A 22,022-nucleotide genomic window follows, 5' to 3' on the forward strand; every position below is an offset into this window, starting at 1 on the left:
AGACCAAGTTATAGGGTTTGGTTTATCAGTTTTTCCTCTTAATTTTCTGACTTTGTAGTCAAAGCTTCTAGTTTGGTTGTAAATAAGCCTTGGGTGCGGGAAAGCATCATTGTGAGTTGCACTATATATCTCTGGTCCAAACAGTTGGTGATCCGTTGCCCTTCACTATCCCAACATCACCTGAGTCTATGCGTCTTAGATACCCTGATTCGTCAAGATAATCATCATGAAGATCACATAATATATGATCTTCGAATATAGTCGTCAATACCAATTATATATTATGATCACTTTCCCAACTTAGTAACTTATACTATTTATCTCTAAATTTTAACCTAGAAGAAAGTCTTTATCCACATAAAATATGACCCCCAATTTAACCATTGATTAATGTTGAGGGTAAAATATTTAGTGAGTCCTATACACATGTTTATAATCAATCGTTATTTTGCATGTGTCACATAAATTTGAGGATAAAATGACTTTTCAATTATGCATTACCTAATTATTGAAAAAAAGAATATTAACACATCTTAACAAATTTATATCAAGTTAATTTAAAATTAAAGATCCATTAAAGAAGTGCCTCTGAAATGAATGTGTGGACATTGGGGCCTGGTCATTCTATACTCTGACAGTCCTTTCTCTGAATCAGAGGGAGAGGGAGAGGGAGAGGGAGAGGGAGAGGGAGGACTTGCACCTTCTCTTCTCCATAGACCTTCCTTAACATTGATAGCCCCTCACTCAGTCTGTGACATTACTGCAAAACATTGCAGGTAGGTGATGCTGGCAGTCACATGGATCTCCAGGCTCTCTTTTAGACCACTATCCATCCATCAGAGACTAGTCTCCAAAATCGAGGCTCTATCTCTCTGGTGGATTTCATTTAATTTAAAAGGCATTATTAACCCTGCATCAGAGAATCTGACATTTTCCACAGATTTTCTCTTATTGGGATGGACCAAAAACTGGGCATTTTGGTCATATTCCACCAACCTTTACACCTCTTCTTTCTTCTTCGACTTTCTCCTTTAGTCTGCGCACTCTGACTGGGCCCACGCTCTTTCGAAAAGGTTGAATAAATCCATCCCTGGAACCTCTTTTATGGCCTATTAATAATCATACCCACATGTGGGTCCTATTTCTTAATTAATTATTCAAAAATATCTGTTTATTTATGAGTTTGAGAAAGAGGAAAAAAAAAGAGTGTGTGGAAATATGGAGCTCTAGAATACCTTACAGTCGTACATGCTATCTCAGTGCGTTGCAGTTGTAACGATGAACAAAAATATATGTAGCTATTTTGTCATGTAGCTTCTGTCGCTTGTTTTGATCTTCCCCTGCAATACTTTTTTGGATGGATTCGTCATTTGTGTGGTATTTGGTCATATGACTCATAAGTCATGTCACATTAGTGGCCTTGAACCATCATTATGTGGGCTTTTAATTGTTCATCATCAAGGGCCCAAAGTGATAGGAGTCGGATTATTTTTTCTGTCTTTCGCTGGCATAGGCTTAATAGTTCAGAGCTGTAGCTTGGTAGGATAGGTACTTTAGCCTCGCAAAAAAGTAATTATTCGTAGGCCGGAACCTTAGACTGCAAAGCCCATGTTTAGTCAAATACGGCCAATAGTTGTCGTATGAGAAGGGGCTATGATTCTGTTACGACCAAACATCACCAGAAATAAAAAAAAATATAAAATAAAAAGGACTATTGTTTCTCACGTTGCCATGTGTAACCTCAGGTTGCACTCCTTAGACCACCCCCGGGCCCTAAATTGAGAATCATTGAATTGCATTTGACGTACTATACTAGTATTTATGATTGGGGTACAAATACAATGTCACAAAATTGTTATTTTCAAAGATGGTAGGGGACTCTTGTATTATATAATTTCTACTATATTTGACACGGTTGTTCATTTATTTTCACTCCACTCACCAGTACCAAATTACCCATGAAAAGCTAAAAAAAAAATTAAAAATACGAAATTATAATGGGTGATGAATGAGTTGGGCTGTAATGGACTGAGCTTGAGAGTTGAGACCCAATCAATTGCTGGTGATGATTGGGATAACAAGAAAGCCCATGAAGAACTGGTACAGTGGCCCATTATCAAGCATGGCCCATTCAGGTTAGTTTCTATCGCCCGTTATTCTTGTAACAGTATCTATCCCATTTACCAAGAGCACAAGAGTTTTTTTTTGGTTAGTTTTTTTTCTTTATGTTATGACTTAAAATACCATAGGTTGCGTAAGTCCCATTCGAATGATTTTTATGGGTAAACCCACCTCCTTACATGTCAAATATGTATTTTTCTTGGACTCAAGATAATATCATTAAGTAAGACGATCCAGAGAAAAAAAAAATGCAAACTCGATGTATTCGTGAAAACCTATAAACTCAAAACGAACGATATGACTGGTATGTATGGGCTGCAATTTATAATACTCTACAGATACAAATGATACAATTAATACGAAAATCCCTATGCATCCTATGTGGCTGGAATTTTTAGTTGGGCATGATTGATATAATTCAATTAATCTATAAATTCAAATTAAAAACAAGTACAAGTAAAATCATATCAAAGGACACTCTTTTATTATAAGACTGGGAAATAATTTTTTTTATTTGAATACATTGAGAGTAAAGTCCATTTCATATAGTTTCATGACAAGGGATAACCTCCCCTGGTTGACCAGGAGGACCAGGTACGGTACATCCGCATTGTCCGTAGTGACATAAGATTGTTTTGCATTGACTGGGGCACTTGCCAACGCAGTCCCCAACACTCGTGCATGGGATTTTGCCAGCATCGGAAATACCTGCCAAAATCTTATTTGTTAAATAACGACGAGAGAGTCTTCATTTCCTACATAAGATAAACAGATAACTACACACAACAATAATTACAAAAATAAATAATCAAATAAAAAAAAAAAAGACTTACATAGGCTCGAAATCAACATTAGGGCCAACAAGAATGCCATTTTGAGTGATGATTTCTCCATTTTGAATATATTCGAAGACAAATAAGAATTTGTGCTCTCTCACTCTCTTGGTTTTTTTTTTACTTTATCTCAAAGAATGGGATTTGATGTCTCTTATATAGGCAATGAAGCCAACAACCCCTCAGTCGAATTAGTTGAGACACATATTTGATTTGGGCGGTACTCAAATTTGAATTCTCAATCCTGTTTACCTGTCCAAAAAATATAGGAAAAAAGGTAAAAAAGTAATAGTTACAGATTTTTTTTTCCATTTGAGCATGTGATATCTAAATTAGCTATTTTTTCCCCAAATGTAATAAATGTGAAAATTTTCCATTCCCATCATAGCCTATATTTGAGTTAGACTTTCAATTATTAAGATGTTGAAAAAATCCAGTCATATCTGGCCTAATTTTTTAGTACAATGCTAGAGACTCTCAAAATATCACCCCCAAAAGTCCCTTAAATCTATGTGGCATTAAAATAGACATGAATTAAAAACATATATGTAGGGCCCACTTCACATCCAACACTCCACATTAAATTAAATGGGAGTCTTTTGGGAGTTTTAAGCATTATTCATTTTTTTAACAATCGAAAAACACAGTGGATGTATTATTTGTTTTAATCTGATATTGTTTTTACAATTTTATCATCACACGTGCATTGCAACTTCAATTAAAAATACATTGCAAAAGTAAAAATAATATCTCACTTCATAATCCTTAGATTTTAATAGAATCACGTCTTTCATAGTTTCTGAAAAAAAAAGAAAGAAGCATTTTCAAATAACAAACTAAATTAATTATAGTTGATGGGCTGGGCTGAACCCGAGGTTGGTTGATGAAAGGGCAAAGAAAGCCCAGCTATCAAATGGTCTTAACATTGGAATTAAACTGGAAGCCTATGAAAACTGTGGCCCATTTAGACTCTGGCCTCCCCTTTGGGTCAGGTTTTATTGGCCCGTTATTGCCATGAAACCATGAGTACGTCCGTTCCCTCCCCGCGGGTATACAAAAGGAAGCATTTATATGCCTTGCTGCAGCGGACGTTCTCCGTGCTCGTGATGGCGGTCAGCAGATAATTGATTCAGTTGATGTGACGTGGTCTCAGCCTTGGGGAAGATCCAGGGCTAGCATTTGCTGGAGCCTTCGGGTAAGCCTTCTAAGTGAATAAAATCGTTGACATTCATAATTATTGATGTTTACTCGGATATTCAAACTTCTTTAAACTGAAGCAATATGTGATAATGAACTTAAAACTACTATAAGCTGTTTGTCTGACATTGCAGAAAACAATCACATTGTTGCCAGCATTGATCAGTGAGCCAGGCTGACCTTTTAATTTATAAAGACATGGTGTTCAAAATATATAGAAAGACAGACCAACAATCTTTTTTTAAATGTAAAGAAGATTGCAGCTGGTTAAAATCAGGGGAGAAGCAATGTAAGTAACAATTAATGGCTGGAAAATGGATTTTATTAGTGATTGGGAGGAGTTTTAGATATCGATTAGTAATTGGGTTCTCTGAAATTTGCCTGTAGGAAGCTTCTGACGCCGCTGAAATTGTCATGGTAAGTGTAGTTGGACTGGATTCGGAGAAGGTTCAGCGATTATGTGATGCAGCCACTCAAGAGGATTGGTGAAAGGCCATAAAGTTCAGATTTTACTTATATCCTGTAAGGTTCTTTTAGATTCATTGCAAAGATATAGTTATCCCAATGACCTCATCCACGTTTGATGTTTTGTTGGTATGAAGTCTGTCGCTATTGTACTGTAAGCTGAATTTGGACAAATGGAGTTCGATATATGAAGAAGTAGGCAACAGACTCAAAAGCAGCATACTGAACACAAAATCAAAATCAAGCAATTCAACAAACATCTCATACGCATTCATTGCGGCCACAAGATAATAGGAAACTAAACTGTCGGAGCCTCCTAAGTTCTCAAATACTAGTCAGAATTCAGGAATTCGAGGTTCCTCTGGGTGGCGTAAGCCGCCGAAGCTGATTGATCCACTGGTCCTCAGGCACAGCGCGAGCCCAGTCAGGAGCCACTCCACCGAATGAGACTCCCCGCATTGCCTCCCTCACTCGCATCGCGTTTTCAGGGGTCAAAGGCGCGCGTCTTCGGCTTTCGTTCTCTCTAAACGCCCTTAGCATCGCTGAATCAGAAGCCGCTCTCATCCTATTCTCTTCGTCCTCCTCTTCATCATCGTCGCTGCTACTATTCTTTGGCTCTTCTGGGGTGTCCCTAAGATGTAGCGATGAGATTCCATTATCCCCTTGATGCAAGGAATAACCGTTCGGTAGGTTGCCGAAACCATGAGCAGAGGTGTTTGATCCACGGTGATCTTCGTCTGAGTTGAGTTGTTCAGTCTCTGAATTTGAATTTGAGTCTTCCTCATCGTTTGGCGAAATTGGCTGGTAGTATTCCGGCGCATCATCCGGATTTGTATCGGAATCACTTCCAGCACTGTTATCTGCACCCAAAGGAACACAGTCACTATAGATCACAAAGGAGGACAAAAGAAGACAAAGGGAATTTAGCGAATATACGAAAGACGTACCTTCAACAGGATCTGCAGAGACGGGCATGTGGTTCATCGCTGGAGATTGAGGAAAAGAATCGAGAACGAGAATATTCTGTATAAATAGCATTGCAGCAAAAATAATTTTATGCGATTCGAACCGGGGTCTGTACCGTGGCAGGGTCTTTAATTTTTTCTCTGTTTTTACGCAGTATATCGTGAACCACACATCTGCCCTGCGCCCCTGCTAAGTTCTTCTGTTGGTAAGCAGGGAAAGAAAGAAAGCCGGAGCGGGAGATGGCTATTCCCTTGATGAGGGCTTCGATTTCTCATGCTCAGATGCTCTTTCAAATCCCAAGTCTTTCAAGTTCGAATTTGGTGACAAAGAAGAACAAATCGCTTCACTGTGCTTCAACGGAACCCAACCTAGTCCGGTTTGCTCTGCTTCCTTCCCTTCTCATCCCACTTCAGTAAATTTGTCTGGAAGAGTTGACAAAGTAGTAAATTGGACTAATATTTACGTTATCAGCATACGTTTTTGATTGATTCGATTCATTTCATTACTGCTGCACTGCTTTTGAATAGTTGCACGAGTGTAACAATGGATTTTGTAGGTCGGAGTTATCATTTTGTGTTGGGAGTCACCTTATTCCACACCCCAACAAGGTACTTCACACTTCCCCTCCTTTTAACTGTTCACATGTGGCTCCGTCTTTGTAGTTTGTGGAGCTTTCTGCTTTGATGACTCAATAATCTAATACCTGCAGTGCTCATATTCTGTTCTCTCTATAGATAGAGAAAGGTGGAGAGGATGCTTTCACTGTGAGCAGCTACGATGGGGGACTTATTGCAGTTGCTGACGGTGTCTCTGGGTATGTGATTTTCTTCATTTGTCCAAGGGTGTCTGTGTGTGTCTGAAGTGCCTTGCTTGTATATCATTTGTCTTGTGCGCCAAAGAGTCACTTTGTGCTCGGACGATGAAGTATCATCAACTCTATTTGTGACTGATGTTTTCAATAATTTCCAGTTGGGCTGAACAGAATGTTGATCCTTCATTATTCCCTCGAGAACTGATGGCTAATATTTCACGTCTTCTGGAGGATGAGGAGGTAATTAAACCAAAAGGTTACTTCATGATGTTTTGTAATTTCCAAATAAATTTTGGGATGAATGATTTGGCTTCAGCATACTTTGTTGTCTCTAGGTAGATGACATTCTTCCTATACAATAGGTTAAATATGATCCTCAAACTCTTCTAAGGAAAGCTCATGTTGCTACCTCTTCTATCGGTTCTGCTACATTGTAAGTCCTTAATCATCTGAAGATGTACTTCATATAACTGTCAGGAGTACTAAATACATTCTTTCAGGTGCATAGATGCATTTATATAGTACATTTTTTTTGCTGCCTCTATTGTCTATGGCTCTTCCTCTGATCAAGTAGAATCATTGCCATGCTGGAGAGGAATGGAATGCTCAAGATTGCCAATGTTGGGGATTGTGAGCTAAGGGTTATACGGAAAGGTAATCTTAAGATCATTTCCACATTTGAGTATTTTTTTTGTTTATATTTATAGAATTTAATGAAATTTTTTGATCATTTATCTGACATACAGGGCAGATAATATTTTCAACATCTCCACAAGAACATTATTTTGATTGTCCGTACCAATTGAGCTCAGAAATGGCTGGCCAGACATACCTTGATGCAGTGGTATGACAAATATTTCACATCTTAATTCATGATCATACAACTAACCATTTTGTTATCTATGTTTCTAGATGCATTGTGTTCTTTTCTTTGCTCAGATTTACAATTGGCCTTTCTGGTTGAATCACTGCCACTAGAAGAACAAATTTAGAAAGTGAAAGCTTTTAAAAAAAATTTGATTTCAATTTCACCAAAGAACAATACATGCTACTCTAGCCCAGGACCTAGGTTTTAAGTCCTTACATAAAATTAAATTCTATTAAGAAATTACGATGAAGTTACCCCATACTATCTTTCATGCAACTGACGAAACTCAGACAGTCAACAAAGAAATATGATTTGTGCCGCACTTTATCAATGTTCACCATATTAGTTGCGTAATTAATAGCTTGTATTTACTAATTTTGTGTTGGTTATGAAAGAGCAAAAGTTACTATCCTTTGATAACATGTTTTTTAGGAGCAAGCTTCAAAAAAAATTCTCAATGGCTTTGAATTATTAACTGTGTCTCCTTTTCTTCAAAAACAGGTTAGCGGTATGGAATTAATGGAGGGAGACATCATTGTAATGGGCTCAGATGGTCTGTTTGATAATGTTTTTGATCATGAAATCGTTTCAACAATCGCCACACACAGTGATGTTTCTGTGGGTGGTATGTGTTTCCGGTCAATTAATCTCGAGACAATCACCAACTTTAGGAAAATGTTTTCTTGATTACAACTTTGATTTTGATGCTATCAAAGGCATTAGCTAACCTGGCAAGGAATCATTCTATGGATTCTGAATTTGAGTCCCCCTATTCATTGGAGGCCAGATCCAGGGTAAAATTATTTTTCCCTATCGGCAGATTTTAAAAAAATGAGTGGCAGAATGCAAAAAAATGAGATTTTTTTTTGCCTTATCTAAAAGTTTGAATCTTTGACAGGGTTATGATATTCCTTTTTGGAAGAAGATCCTAGGGATGAAGCTTACAGGCATGGATTGTCTTTTTATAGGATTTAGGATGTTTTTGCCTGTGGTGAGGAACTTGGCCACTTGAACTGGTGGTTTTCCTCACAGGCATGGATTGTAGTTACTTGTATAGTTGTGATGATTTCTTTTTCCCTTGTGTTGAAATCCAAGCTGAAGCCTGAGCTTTTGTTGAGCAGGTGGGAAACTCGATGATATCACTGTGATCGTTGGTGTGGTCATGAGCTCAACAAATATTGATGGCTCAAAGGAGGACGAGGATCTGGGAATGCGCAACACATTGCAAGTAGATAATGTCTCCTCACTGTTGCCATGATTATTTTCCTTCCTTCTTTCTCGTGTATGTAACAATTTCATCCTTGGAAGTTTATGTATTTTGTAGTTAAATTATGTTCTGGACATAGCATAAAATGAAATTGAAATTTCTTGTACTTCCCATTACGATTATTAGAGGCTTTTCAGCAACCGATCAGTGTCTTTTTATATTGTGCAAGATTGAGTAGAGCGGAAGAAAATGACATTTGACGTGGCTTTCGAATCAATTAATCGCAAGCCAAGACCACTGCACTTGCCCCCCACACACAGAATTATATTAGGCAAGCAAGAAAAAGTTTCCGTTTAGTGAAACAGAGAGAGAACCCTAGATGGCAAAATAAACCACATTTGAATTTTGAAGTATCCGATGTTTATCCTGTCTTCACAACTAGAATAGATTTGTTAAAAATCCCAAATCAAAGTAAACTAATATGTAAACCTTGAATCATCATCACATCTATCAAATGATGCAGATAAACACTGCCAGCGCTCCAACATAATTCATTTGTCCAAAGAGGAGAGGCCTCCCAAATTCTACAGAGAGTACAATAATAATTCAACAAAATAAAATCGGAGAATCAACTCAAAACTTTCTAGAGATTTTAAACCCTACATAACAAATTAACAATAACCAAAAAGAACAAACAAACACACATTACAAGTAAAAATTTGTTGAAATATCATGAAATAGGATTGAACAGAGAAAAACTAGGAGCATTTATTGCTAGAAGATTTTCAATTCTGACTATTGTGTACAGTATAAATAATTTTCACCTCTGACCTTTCAACTTCACCACCAACATCCAATTACGAGAGCAATGCCAGGTGAAAGGCCAAATACATTATTGCTTGCTCATCGAGGTTGTGTGGAGTAAAACTTTCATTGGCACGTATAAGAAGACATTTTTATGCAGCAGCCAAAAGGAAAAAAAAAGAATTCTTCCTCATGCCTAACTGCAAAATAATGAAATTATCCCTTTTGTTAGATATTTTTCATTTGACCGTGCCACTGTTGCTGCTATCATTGAGCTTTTGGAAGAAGGCCTTTGACGATTCATACGTGGACCAGCAGATTGCAGCTGCAGGGGCATGGAAAAGCATTCTTGGAATCCACCCTCTCATCAGTCCTCTATAGCCATCCTTTTCCACTATTGTCTTAATCACATCCCCAATTGCGCTGCTCTTAAATCTGGAGCATCCACACACACCCTGCGCAGGCAGTTACCAAGAATGATGCTAAATTTAGCCAATCAAAGGCAAGGAGGCATAACTTAATGAAAATAATAATCTCTTCTATAATCTCAGAAATTTCACTGCCAGCACAATTATGCATCTAAAAGCTTATTATAAATCTAAATCATTCATTGGCTAAACTTCGTATCCATATATATAATCAGGGTTCAAATAATTTCCACATAGTGGTTCAACGGTGTAGACTGTAAAATGGGACCTATAACTCTATAAGGAGAAGTAAAAAACAAAGGACTTTAACTGCACATCACCTAGTGCTCAATTAACGATTATATGAAAACAGTATATTGCCACCCATCTAGAGCTATGTCAATGGTAAGCAGCCATGCATAGAAAGGTTAGGAATATCAATGTCTCATAGTGTAAGGACAAGTCTTTAAGAGTTTTGTTCGCCCTATACAAGAACATGTAGTTAAGAGACATAGCCGGTAAGCACAAGTCTTCAAGTACAACTTCAGTTTTGAAGAAGAATAAGTAGCTTCATTGTATTTGAACAAAAACTTCCCCCTGTTAGATTAGCTACTTCTCTCAAAACATATTTGTGCAAGTTGATTTGCTAGAATGAGTACATTTTTGGCAGTGTATTCTTTGATCAATCACTCTACAGAGTCTCAGACCGTAAGGTCATGTTGCAACTATCCCTTTCATTCAGGAAAAAAAATTGTGGTGACACTCTTTCTGATGCATGTACTTATTATACTGTGCCATTCAAAATAACACAAAACCAACCTCCTCCTAGCTTCCTGAGATCACAAAGGAATACCCTATTATGACACAAGTATCCACTCGGAGAAGAGTTCAAAACTCTCTATGCAACACCACAACATATATGAATACATTTGATTTCATTAACGGTCTCTAGAAACACTTGCTCTTCAGTGTGGGACTCTTAAAAGTTAAAAGAAGTCCTGATGCTGAAATGCATTTCAACTTTCAAGCTCCAAAAAGATAGCTTTACTAATTTGGAATGGAACAAACATACCGGATTTTGGATTGAGTAACAATGCAGCAGAGTCATAGAAGGGTGTAATTCTTCCAAGAAACAAATAAGATTAAACGGTAAAACTCACCTGACACTGCAATTGGGTTTTAACCACGTCGAGCGGAGTTGTAACCACTGCTGCCAAAGCTCCAGCAGCAGCGCCTGCGGTGGCATGAACAGCCAATCGCTCGTCATCTGCACTATCCGGTGAAATCCCCATCAATCCTCTCTTTGCAGCCTCGTAAGTGGCAAAATGAACAGCAGTAAATGGAGCATTCATTAACACAGTGGTTCTATAAGAAGCGTAGAATGCACCAATCCCCTCATCCCTCAAAACAGTCTTCACGCAATCCCTAACCCCCTTATACATGCCATTACCCAGCTGTAACCTCTGCTTCACCATATCCATAGGTGTGAAAACCGCATCGCTGGCAATTGTAGCGCAAACCCCTGAAATTGCGTGGGCAGCTGGGTTGTTGGGGTTCCCTCGAGAGAAGAATTCTTTGCAAATCTCATACATGGAGAAGTAAACGGCGTGCGCTGGACCAGCACCGAGGCCCATGGCGGCGATTCCACGGTAGAGGGCGGATGGACCATCTGTTTGAATGATGGACCGGACTGCTTGACGGAAACCGACGGATTTGATGGGACAGGAGCGCAAAGCCTGCATATGGGTCTTGACTGTATCGACCGGAAACATGGCAATGTGCTCGACGGAGCCGGCTATGGACCCAGCAACCATAAATTGCCAGAAGTGAAGCCCGTCGTGTGGGGTTGTCACGACCAATTCCGGGTGAAAATCCGGCGGCTGCGGGACCGGACGGAAGTCCTTGGGTTGCTGGAATTTGGGACTGGCGTCTGTGGCGGCCATGAATTAAGTTACTCTGTTAATGAACCGACCATAAAAGTTCCCTCCTTGAGAGAGTTGTGTCGAGCTTCAAGTTTGAACACGACAAAGACAGAAGGAGATTAGAAGTGCAAGAATGCTCCGTTAGGGTTCCAAGATTTAAGGGGTTTTTTCATTAGAAATTAAAAATTAGGAATTGAATCTTCAGAATTCAGATATCGAGTAATCTGTTTGTCTTGTAATAATAAATTAATGACGTCAAAACTCAAACGTTAACAAAAGAAATGGGCTGACAAGGAATAAGAAATGGGCTGGCAAGTTCAAGCGTCCAAGTCCAAATATCAAGCCCATATGAATGGGCCAGGTCACTCCCGTTTCGCGCAACCCATGCTAATCCTGGAACTTGGAAGAGTCTCACGTCTCACGTCTCACGTCTCGGACTCGTGTGTTTTTGGTTACACTTCTCAAAACAGTTTCTGTTTTTGAAAATTAAAATGGGTTAAAAAAATTCGTTTGAATGGGTATTCTTAGAAATTATTTTGTAAAATTAAAAATCATTTTTGGTTTTTAAAAACTAAAAAATAAAAACTAGTATTTGATGTTTTGTAAAATTATTTCATCTTTCTCCGTGCAGAATCCTTTGTCAAATGAATTTTGTTTTTTTGAGAATGAGACGTAGCCTGGTTAGTTAGGATGTCTGCTAAAGATCTTGAGATACAAGGTTCCATTCTCACTAGGGGATTTGGGATTTGGGTAGTTTTCACTTTTCCATCCGCTGTGGTGGCCTTTATGCCTATCGAGCATGGCTTAAAGTCTGTATGGTCCGTGGGCCTTTAAAAAAATAAATAAATTTGTTTTTCAATTTTATTTCTTAAATTTCTTTTCAAAATCTAAATGTAAAATAAAATCAGTATTTGAAAACAAAAAACAAAAACATTTCCAAACATACCCTTCTACCTTTTCAAAATTTTATAGTTTACCGCGCATAGGATTTGGGAATTTTCCTTTGCTCCCTCTCTTTCCTCAACATGGTTCCTTTGCCTCCATTTCTCTATTTAACTCTCCATCTTAGTCTCTATTTGATATCTCTCGTCCTTCGCAGTATGCAGATGCTACCTATGCTGTCGGAGACTTAAAATCTGGTTAGTTGCTCTTCTGGTCGACTCTCGCTATGAAAAGGTGGTTAGGGATTGCTTTTTAAGCTATATAGGCGATCAATTTGCGAGTTATGTGAGCTTGTTTGAACTATCGATCATGATCGCTTTCTAATTGATTATATATTATGATTTCCCTAATTTCAGGTCTCTATGTTGCATCTAATCAAGGCTGGTCAGAAAGAGCATGAAGTCTCATAAACTACGTCAGGTATAGTGATTTCTGCGAGGTTGCTTGGCAGACTGTATAACTGTTATATTAGCGTGCATCTTGTTGAATACGATTTGGAATATAATTCAGTTGTTTTTAGTAAACACTTTTAGATATTTTTCTAGATCAGTTGACTATATTTGAAACTAGCTCTTGCTTATTTGTTGATAGTGCGAATCTGAAATTACGGAATCTGGCTTCGATCATTTTTGAAGAAGACAGTGAGCCATTTTTTTATTTTGCTATGGAGATTCATAAGACTTGTTTATCTCAACCACTGCTCTGGACCTGGTACGTTCAATGCTTTACATTTGGAGTGGTATTAAATTGTTGATCACTGTTTTACTGCTTTTTATAATGCCTAAAGTGCTTCTATATTGGGGTGATAATACTGTTTGCTACTTTTCTATGTGGAAATAGACGTGTTCTGGTTTTCTTGCCTGAAATAAATAATTGTAGTTATAGATTTTATATATGCGATATGGTTGGTTTCTACTTATATACGTTTAAGAATGACCGGAAATTAATATTATTGTAGTCATCACCCCAAGCCTCTTTCAGCTTACATACTTGAGCGATTAAAGCTATCAAGTAGTGGTAGGAGAGATAGTTTATCTTGCTTTTCTACATTCTGAGGGAAGTGCAAGGTGAGTCATTGCATGTGTTGAGTCTGTCGACCGGGCGTTTTGATAACATCACTTCATTCGCAATCAAGCATTCAGAATTTAAGTACCCATTATGCTTGAGAGGGCTCAAAGTTTAAGCAGTACTAGATACTAAACACTGTTGGAAAATAAAGCTCCATAGCTGCTGTTGAAGCTCGCAACATTAAAAGACCAAGCTAAAGGCAAAAACCAAAAAACCCTATCATCACCATCAACATGAGCTCTCATTCATTCATTATCAGATAACCACCATTACACAGAACATTAAAGGAAATGTCTCGAATTAAGGACTTAACACAGCCACATAATAAACAATACAACACAAATTTACTTGGTCAAGGTTCAACAGTAAATTAACTTGACCAAGTCTAATACAAGTAGAACAACTTAAATAACATAACAACTTACATAAAAGATAACACATGCAACCAACCATTTAGCAAGAAGGCCATTACAACAATCAACAAACTAGTGCACAATATCGATCGTGAAGTATGTTGACACCAATAAGTGCATTAGTTAGCTTAACAAGATTGTCCTAATAAGATGTCTTTGATGAAAGAATCAAGATTAGTATGTGTAGATCCACCTTCTTCAACTGCTGCTTTGCAAATCTCCTTGAGAGCTCTTGTTCTTTCTCGCCTTTCTCTCCCTTCAATGCTCCTGGAATCCATGAAACCTTTTACAAGCTCTGCAATTTCGTCTCTTTTAACCAAAACTTCACTTCCCTTAACCCTCCTTCCTACCTTCCAGTCTTCCACAATCAACTTACTATCCGTTGTTTGATCCCAAAAGATCGGAAAAGTAAGCATTGAAACTCCTGCGTAAAGTGATTCCATTGTGGAATTCCACCCACAATGCGTCCAAAATCCACCCACAGAAGGGTGAGACAGCACCCTTAATTGGTCACACCAAGGCACCATCATTCCCTTCTCATTATCACTCATATTGATGGAGTCACTACGTGAAACCCACAAGAATGGAACGCCACTATCGCGTACACCAGCAACAATCTCATCCATTTGAGCTGTAGAAACTGAAAGAAAACTTCCGAGTGATATATACAAGACCGAGCCCAGACGCTGTGAATTCAGCCATTCAAGATAGTCAATTGAAGAATTATCTTCATGATCTTTGTTTTGCAAGTATGGGATCAGGGGCCCTAGAGAGTAAACAGGGATTGGGAGCTTCGATTTTAGAGCATCAATGACTTCGGATTCAAGCTCATAAATGGAAGCGAAGAGTAGGTATTGAGCATTAGAGATTGATGAAACAGATTCAAGGGCTCGGTTCAATACTTGTTGACCTCTTCCTCGGAAGATTGTGGGAAGATCTACTAATCTGGTTGGGGGAATTCCAGGAATGTAGTTGACAAGCTCCTCCCCTTGTTCTAAAACAGAGAAACACAATCAAACCAATAACAAATGACACTGATAATGATTGAACACAAATCAATTGACTTGGTTAATTATGTACCTGACAAGTCAACCGGGAAATGCCCCTTTTTGACGAGCAGCTCAAAATGATGAAATACGGAAAACACGGTGGCTGACATGGGCCAAAGCGAGGCCACTGGAATATTCCTTCTATTCCCAACCCCAACCGCCCATGCCATGTAAGTATCCGTCACAATAGCACTTACTGGCAGCTCGAGCTGATCCAGGAACCGCTCAAACGGCTGCTCGAGCTTAGTAAACACGGCCTCTATGAAGCCAGGGAAGTCATTGGCTCGACCCAGCTCGGAGGGGATAACATTGGGGACCGTCTTATAGCGGACATTTGCCGGCTTAGCCTCAGAGGAGATGAATCCAAGCCATTCTTCAGTAACGACGAAGGTTATGAGAATGTGCGGGTTTTTCAAGGAGAGGACCTTGCAGAGGTTCATCATGGGATTAATGTGGCCTCTACCTGGATAAGGCAAGGCCACCACGTGGCAGGAGGTGGTTGGCCCATCTCTGCTAGCTTCCATTGCTGGAACTCAAGGTTGTGATGGAGCTGCTGCTGCTCGCTTTAAAGTCTTGATCGCAGTTAACTCAAATGAAGATGGGAATGAGACTGCATCATGATGATGAAGACAGTAGCCATCCTTGTGATAGTAGAGCTGTAGAGGGAGGAGGTTCGTTTTGGTTGCATATAGACAAGAGAAGCCAAATTTGTTACGATACGTTTGTCGGTTTGTGAACGAACTTGGAATATACGGCACCATGTCTTTAAAGGACTGCACATGCTTCAGACTGAGACGCACAACGGGCCGGATTTAGGGCTCCTCAATCATTTAGAGTCTACAATTTCAATATAATATGAAGGAAAATTGAAAAAGTCATATTTTAAAAATAAAAAATAAAAATGTGATGTGATGTGACAATCTCTCAAATCTCACTTTACAATTTTAAAGGAATTACGGAGTCCCAAATCCCTTGTAAATTAGAGAATTCATAGAATTTCTATTGATGGCACACGCTTAGGGGACCATTAGAATTATGATAGAGAGATCTCATTCATACATAAACAATGAATTGTCATAAATAATATTTCAAAAAGGGATTTAAGAGATTTTTTTTTTATAGTTTTCAAAAATAGATTTAAGAGATGTTTTTATAAGCATTAGATTGGGAGATTCAAAAATAGATTTAAAAGATGTTAGAGCCATTAAATTGAGAGTTTATTACTAACATTCAAATATTTCTTACGACAGATACATTTTTTGTGGTTTTGTATTTACTAGAAATTACCCTAATCAACTTCACCATTCCAACCAAAACTTCTTTATTCATCTCAAGATACACAAAAACTTAAAGAACTTTCCAAACATCTCTTTCTACCACTTTCTTTACATATTATCTTTAGTTTGATCTAGACAAAATTAGTATTCAATTGATTCCTCTTGCCAACAAAAATAGGAAGAGTTCTTTGGATCCCGTGGATAATTGATTGGGTCGAAATTATCCTTGAAGACACTGTTTGCAGACCTCAGACTAATTAACGATTGTTTGTTTGTCATTTTAAAACAGTAATTGAGCTGAAGAGAGACAAAACAAAATCTATTTCCTATTTTTACGAACATTAATCGAGCCACATGGTTGTGTTTGTTTCATGGATCTTGGTGGGTTCTCATCTATTTTCTAACTTCCCTGTTATTCCCAGTACGCCATTCTTCCCAATAATTGTTAGTAGTTAGTGGCTGCTTTCATGAATTTTCTAGACGTGGCAATCACAAATTGGATGTGTGGCTGCATAAGAATAATACCGGCCATACTGAATTTCCGACCCCTAGAGACGTTGCAGGGCAATTTTGGCTTTTGGTGGGGGGAAAAAGACACAAAAGGCTGAGGATGCCCATCAGAAAAAAAAAAAAAAAAACACAGCATCCCAAAAGTGCCAATGAAGGACCATTGATTCAATTATAGTATACGAGAGGGGTCCTCAAAAAGGTCCAATAATATAGACAAAAAAAAAAAAGCCATGAAAAGTCTGAAAGATAATAATAGTAAGCTTAGATATTTTCATATGGAGTCAAAGAAGGAAAGATATTTCCATTGACTTAAACAAAACAACATACAAGTATACAACATGCTCATGCATGCACAAATAAAAGTGAAGTCGACTGGTTGGATGAGATATTTGTTGAGAGGGATGAGATATTTGTTGAGAGAGAGATCAAACTCTCTTCACAAAACGACCCTGTAAGCAAGAATTAATTAAAGTCGTATCTTGATCAATTATTTAAATCTAGAAAATAAGCTGTTTTAATTTTTAAAATGGAAAGTTAACAGAAGTGTGATAGAGAGACGAGTAAAAAATAAAAACCTTGAATCTGGGTCTTTTGTCTGCATTGAGCTTGCGAACTTGGTACCTTATCTTCTTGGAGAACAATCTAGTTTGACGCTTCTCCTTATACCTCATCACACTTGCTTCCCTTCTCGTACTTCTCTCTTCTTCTATCACTGGAACTTCTCCCATCTATACAAAACACCAAATTCAAAAGCTTGTAAAACAGTTTTCACAATCCTTAATTTATTAATTTGGTCTCAAAGCAAGAGAAATTAAACGAGTCAATGAAAATTTAGTAAGAGTTATAGGATGGAGCTAATTACATAGTAGCCATTGTTAGCCCTTGAAAGATAGCCATCATCGCCACAGAAAGGTCCACGATCGGACCAAGCATCCAAGACCTCTTGATAATTCAAGTTCAAATTCAAAGACGCCTTATGTTCTTCCTCATCGAAGAACCCAACAGTCTCACTTTCTTCTTTTACACCTCTGCCATAATAGAAGCTTTTCTCTTCATCAATGGAGCCAATAGTGTTATCCACCTTAATATGCCCATCTCCTCCTTCATCTTCTTCTTCTTCTCTATATATATAACTCTCCAAGTCCATGAAATCCCAACTCAGATGATAATCATGACCATAAACTGTTCCGAGTTCCTCATCGTCATCTTCAATCCCCAATATGCCCTCCAATTCGTCTATAATATCGACTTCACCTTCAGCAATAGCTTCTTTGGTATCCGGTACTTCTTGCTCTTCTTTCTTTGGGCTTCTCAAGACTAGTGAAGAGCTATGGCACCTCATCTTATCTCACCCAAGTCTTTCCAAGTGTCTTTCAGTGTGTTGGCATTTATGCATGAAAATTTTGAAATGCTATGCCCACGTGGATATTCTAGTAATTCTACAAAAAAGGGGTCTTGGTGATGTCCTACGTGGAATCTTATCGTCTTCCTATTGGTCAGTTCAAGGGCTGTTTTCTTTCTTTCTCTCTTTTTTCTTTGTGATTGGGTAAAAGCGTGCAGGACGGGAAAGGAGAAAGTGGACATTTTGGCTAAGAACAAGTGTCAAGTGTGTGTGGACCCTGTGGCATAATCCCATCCATCTATGGACCTTAATTGCCTCATGTTAGTAGGGACCAAACAATACTATTGGGCCCAATTGCTAAGCACGTGATTGCTTGAAAGTTGAAACTAAGCAAATGTGCAATTTGGAATGCAAGTTAAATATTAATGCAAATTAAATATAGGGATCACCACTTCTCTCCTTTCGTAATGAACAAGGGTTCAAATCCTAACCTCATTCCCATGGAAATGGGAAAGCAAATTTTCCTTTTCTAACTAGCTTCCTTTTTCGCCCTTTTTGTGCTTCTCGGACTTTTCAATCTTGTTTCCTCACAAAAGGCAATGAGAGATGTGGCTTGCCCTTTCAAGTTAAGAGTTGAGACTTACTTAGTTGACTTAGAGCATCCACAATGGATGCTTGATATTAGAGTTTTTGAGCACTTGAAACACTAGTTTCAAGCAGTGTTTACAATGGATCAAAACTGACACTCGAAACAACTCTTAATATTAGTGAATACTTGACATCTCAAGAGCTCCTTAATAGAATAACATGGACCCACACAACCAATCATTGCTTGACACATTACAAACTTTCCCTCATTTTTTATCTCTCCACTCCACTTCACCTTTTAAACTTGCAAAAGAAAGGAAAATTGTAAATTAATTCAAGTACTTCTATGGTGTACCATTGTAAGAGACCTCTTGAGATTTTGATGATACACAATTATCAAGGGAAAATGGAGCACTTGAAAGTTAGCCCCATTGGAGTTGCTCTAAATCCATGCACCCAGTTAGTTGTTCAGGACAAAAGTCAACAAAATAACTGGGTGAACCACAGTTTGGTTTATACTGTTACGGACATTACTCGATAAACAAATCATTATTTTTAATGAATTTTTGGTGTGCCTTTCTTCCCCCCTTCTGCCTTTAAAAGGGCAACACGGCATGTTAAAGCTGTAATCTTACCGCATTATTTAGATATATATTTGATCAATATGGAAGACACTTTGCCTTCGGTCAATGTAAAAGATAAAGATAACTGTTCAAAATGCTTCAACATAAAGTTAGGGTGGTCAGGTGTTACTTAATTTGAAGGTTACCCTTCGCTTATTACTCTAATATTGACATGTCAATCTGGATCTAGAATTCTAGATCAGAGTGATTGGTACTAATAAATTGGTCATGATGCATGGCATCTTTTTTTTGGCAACGTAAGAAACAATATAACAAGTGTACTACACTGAAAATATTCTTCTCATTAACGCCCTACTTGATTACTAGCTATATAATATACTCACGTCAACATTTCAAAGGTTATGTCATTGAGGCTGTGTTTGTAGCGGTGCCGTGCCCCCACCCAATAGGCTTTGACAATACTTACCAAATATCGAAAACCTGTTTCAGTAACAGCTAATGACTGCTAAGATTCATGCATAACGCACAATATAAGAAGTCTGTGTAAGCTGAATCTAGGAATAGTAAATGAATACCGAAAGATAAATATAAGTTAATTAGAGCAAGAGAGAAAACTTGTCATAGAGTACTCATAGTCAACATATCATAGCTTCTTAATCAAGAAACTAGGAGAAGATTTCAAAACCCTAGCCTATACTCCATCTCTCACATGCCGTGGTTTGAGGTTTGACCACCAAAACTTATATCAAAGCTTCTGTTTCTGCACGCAACTAATTAAACGATTAAATACATCCCTCTCTCAGGAAGAACAAGCCATACGCTAATTAACAAGAGAGTTGAAAGAGTCCATCAGTTCATTAACAAAGCCAAAAGTTACCACAGAGACTCTCTTTTAAGAGGGTCTTGGAGTACACTGCTAGAGCAGGCAAAGTTGAGGTACTGATGGGGAAGGTTATTAAAGCTATTACTGGGTAAAAAGAGTGGCGATTTGTCATCAATTGCTTCTGTCTGGTTAATAGGTAAGACAGGGTCCTGCTGCATCTGAATGCAAAGTATCTCTGCTTGAGCCACAGCCAGCTGCATTTGCAACTGTGAAACTTCATTTTGAAGGTATGATATGGCACCAACACAACCATAAACTGGGTCTCTCACTCTTGCATTTGCTTCATAAACTAGACTACTTACAGCATCAGCTCTTTGATGAACTGGAAGCTCCTGTGTATATATATAAAACAAAATTTCAGTATACGAAAAGAACCAAAGGGATGCAAAGCAAAACATATCCCTTAAAAAGAAAACAAAGCTTACAAACTAAGACCTACTGCATATAACCTAACAGACCTGCAACATCTTGCTGACATTGCTAGCACCAAAGACCTTATGAACAATGGCAAACTTGTGAGGGTCATCAGAAGGGAAATAAGGGGCGAAGATGCAGTCCTTAGCACAGCGGCGCCTCAACAGTTTGCAGGATGCACATGGTGATGAACCTCCCATTTCGTAACAACCCAAGACAGACAAGAAGTATTTCTCTACAGGTGAATAAAGAAAATGTATAACCTCTGCACTGTCGAGAGAGTATGAGCTCTAAGAAGTGTATTTATAACAGTTTAGGAGGTCCAACCAAGCTATAATGTGGAATGCATCCACATGTTTCATTTTTAAAATAAGGAGATTAAGCAGTACTGTAGACTACTAAGTTGGTGTGAGAAGGGTCTGAGATTCTTGGGTGTTGAAAGAAACAACCATACGAAAAGTTTATGCATGTGGGTTTTTACGTTTATATCCTCGTCTGGATGTAAGATCCGCAACGCTAATTAGGACAAATAGGTCATAGTGAACAGTGGAAGGTGGTGAGGGTTGACCACCGCCTAGGCGCGTGATGGGTTGGCAAATACATTACAGTTTCCACGTTCTTGTTTGACTATCACCAATCTGATGATGTGTTATGTTTCAAATGTATAATGTTAGCAAAGCATCATTTTCAAATGCTTAAAAAAAACCCTACAGAGATAGTGCTAAACAAACAATTAATCATAGAGACAAATAGTCTAATGGGGCTAGGGTTCGCAAATATGATGGGAACGGTGCGAAACTCTTGACCCGGGCCCGAGACTCCAAAGAAAAACCTGCTCGACGTGAATGTCTGTTGGCAAACATTCACATAGAAACACATATCAACTCCCTTTCGCACAAATTAACACCGTCAGATAAACCATCACTAACAAAAAAAAAAGGAATCACGATGTCTGTCTTTGATGACTAACTAGGAAGACCGGCACAAGTACTTTGATCTTCGAGACAGCGTGGCAAGGCACCTCATTAATGCCTCCACGTGATGGGCTAAATTTAATTTCCAGCCCACTTCAAAGTGGAAATTAATATTTAATCTTTTTTCTTGATCAAACTGTAAAGAAATCATCCGAATTGGAACAGGTAATTAATCTTCTTTCACTCACCTGACGTGGAATTATTTTATCAACCTTTTCAAAGAGACCATCGCATTAGCATGTTGAAATATAAAACAAGTTTAGGGTCTAAATAGCTACAGTATTGCGCAAGAGGAGAGAGGTTCGAACTACTCCTGACCCCACTACCAAATGAACAAACTTATTCAAAAAATAATAATGTTACGCGTATGTAAGAAA

The 22,022-nt window shown here is 38.2% G+C and overlaps 6 protein-coding genes across 10 annotated transcripts; 1 reads left to right on the forward strand and 5 right to left on the reverse strand.

The window, feature by feature from the left end:
• Positions 1-4,804: 4,804 nt before the first annotated feature.
• On the reverse strand, positions 4,805-5,697 carry LOC120001386. The gene is made up of 2 exons (XM_038849696.1): positions 5,564-5,697; positions 4,805-5,476 (listed from the first exon to the last, which is right to left on the reverse strand). Exons 1-2 carry the CDS (start codon positions 5,652-5,654, stop codon positions 4,959-4,961), a joined length of 609 nt encoding a protein of 202 aa, XP_038705624.1. The 5' UTR covers positions 5,655-5,697; the 3' UTR covers positions 4,805-4,958.
• On the forward strand, positions 5,552-8,668 carry LOC120001384 (probable protein phosphatase 2C 26). Of its 5 annotated transcripts, none has more exons than XM_038849692.1 (12): positions 5,552-5,689; positions 5,796-5,958; positions 6,139-6,190; positions 6,317-6,396; positions 6,552-6,633; positions 6,756-6,826; positions 6,968-7,047; positions 7,140-7,237; positions 7,763-7,886; positions 7,973-8,055; positions 8,160-8,293; positions 8,383-8,668. In XM_038849692.1, exons 2-11 carry the CDS (start codon positions 5,822-5,824, stop codon positions 8,271-8,273), a joined length of 921 nt encoding a protein of 306 aa, XP_038705620.1. In that variant the 5' UTR covers positions 5,552-5,689; positions 5,796-5,821; the 3' UTR covers positions 8,274-8,293; positions 8,383-8,668. The 5 variants fall into 5 exon arrangements, with proteins under 5 accessions (XP_038705620.1, XP_038705619.1, XP_038705621.1 ...); XM_038849691.1 differs by having other exon boundaries at positions 8,160-8,208; XM_038849693.1 differs by lacking the exons at positions 7,973-8,055; positions 8,160-8,293.
• Positions 8,669-9,008: 340 nt separating this feature from the next.
• Positions 9,009-11,800, reverse strand: LOC120001408 (mitoferrin-like). Its single transcript, XM_038849727.1, has 2 exons — positions 10,840-11,800; positions 9,009-9,727 (listed from the first exon to the last, which is right to left on the reverse strand). The coding sequence occupies exons 1-2, from the start codon at positions 11,620-11,622 to the stop codon at positions 9,512-9,514; spliced, it is 999 nt and encodes a 332-aa protein (XP_038705655.1). The 5' UTR covers positions 11,623-11,800; the 3' UTR covers positions 9,009-9,511.
• Positions 11,801-13,845: 2,045 nt separating this feature from the next.
• LOC120001777 (UDP-glycosyltransferase 87A1-like) lies at positions 13,846-15,782 on the reverse strand. Its single transcript, XM_038850238.1, has 2 exons — positions 15,105-15,782; positions 13,846-15,018 (listed from the first exon to the last, which is right to left on the reverse strand). Exons 1-2 carry the CDS (start codon positions 15,595-15,597, stop codon positions 14,153-14,155), a joined length of 1,359 nt encoding a protein of 452 aa, XP_038706166.1. The 5' UTR covers positions 15,598-15,782; the 3' UTR covers positions 13,846-14,152.
• A 1,309-nt stretch (positions 15,783-17,091) lies between these two features.
• On the reverse strand, positions 17,092-18,217 carry LOC120002252 (zinc finger protein CONSTANS-LIKE 16). Its single transcript, XM_038850937.1, has 3 exons — positions 17,723-18,217; positions 17,436-17,588; positions 17,092-17,309 (listed from the first exon to the last, which is right to left on the reverse strand). The coding sequence occupies exons 1-3, from the start codon at positions 18,200-18,202 to the stop codon at positions 17,286-17,288; spliced, it is 657 nt and encodes a 218-aa protein (XP_038706865.1). The 5' UTR covers positions 18,203-18,217; the 3' UTR covers positions 17,092-17,285.
• Positions 18,218-19,956: 1,739 nt separating this feature from the next.
• Positions 19,957-21,153, reverse strand: LOC120002253 (LOB domain-containing protein 12-like). Its single transcript, XM_038850938.1, has 2 exons — positions 20,716-21,153; positions 19,957-20,589 (listed from the first exon to the last, which is right to left on the reverse strand). Exons 1-2 carry the CDS (start codon positions 20,869-20,871, stop codon positions 20,248-20,250), a joined length of 498 nt encoding a protein of 165 aa, XP_038706866.1. The 5' UTR covers positions 20,872-21,153; the 3' UTR covers positions 19,957-20,247.
• Positions 21,154-22,022: the final 869 nt, after the last annotated feature.

Source organism: Tripterygium wilfordii, chromosome 7, assembly GCF_013401445.1.
Source record: "Tripterygium wilfordii isolate XIE 37 chromosome 7, ASM1340144v1, whole genome shotgun sequence".
Lineage (NCBI taxonomy): Eukaryota > Viridiplantae > Streptophyta > Magnoliopsida > Celastrales > Celastraceae > Tripterygium > Tripterygium wilfordii.

Bases quoted from the DNA above. Each gene is read 5' to 3' on its own strand.
- LOC120001408 (XM_038849727.1), bottom strand. From the start codon at position 11,622: ATGGCCGCCACAGACGCCAGTCCCAAATTCCAGCAACCCAAGGACTTC. The intron at 9,728-10,839 runs GTGAGTTTTACC...CTGCCTGCGCAG, and splicing joins AAACCCAATTGCAGTGTCAG to GGTGTGTGTGGATGCTCCAG.
- LOC120002253 (XM_038850938.1), bottom strand. From the start codon at position 20,871: ATGGGAGGTTCATCACCATGTGCATCCTGCAAACTGTTGAGGCGCCGC. The intron at 20,590-20,715 runs GTCTGTTAGGTT...ATATATACACAG, and splicing joins ATGTCAGCAAGATGTTGCAG to GAGCTTCCAGTTCATCAAAG.
- LOC120001386 (XM_038849696.1), bottom strand. From the start codon at position 5,654: ATGCTATTTATACAGAATATTCTCGTTCTCGATTCTTTTCCTCAATCT. The intron at 5,477-5,563 runs GTACGTCTTTCG...CTTTGGGTGCAG, and splicing joins CTCTGCAGATCCTGTTGAAG to ATAACAGTGCTGGAAGTGAT.
- LOC120001384 (XM_038849691.1), top strand. From the start codon at position 5,822: ATGGCTATTCCCTTGATGAGGGCTTCGATTTCTCATGCTCAGATGCTC. The intron at 6,634-6,755 runs GTAATTAAACCA...CCTATACAATAG, and splicing joins GTCTTCTGGAGGATGAGGAG to GTTAAATATGATCCTCAAAC. The intron at 7,238-7,762 runs GTATGACAAATA...CTTCAAAAACAG, and splicing joins AGACATACCTTGATGCAGTG to GTTAGCGGTATGGAATTAAT.
- LOC120001777 (XM_038850238.1), bottom strand. From the start codon at position 15,597: ATGGAAGCTAGCAGAGATGGGCCAACCACCTCCTGCCACGTGGTGGCC. The intron at 15,019-15,104 runs GTACATAATTAA...TCTCTGTTTTAG, and splicing joins TTTCCCGGTTGACTTGTCAG to AACAAGGGGAGGAGCTTGTC.
- LOC120002252 (XM_038850937.1), bottom strand. From the start codon at position 18,202: ATGAGGTGCCATAGCTCTTCACTAGTCTTGAGAAGCCCAAAGAAAGAA. The intron at 17,589-17,722 runs GTAATTAGCTCC...TGTTTTGTATAG, and splicing joins GGGCTAACAATGGCTACTAT to ATGGGAGAAGTTCCAGTGAT. The intron at 17,310-17,435 runs GTTTTTATTTTT...TCTTGCTTACAG, and splicing joins ACAAAAGACCCAGATTCAAG to GGTCGTTTTGTGAAGAGAGT.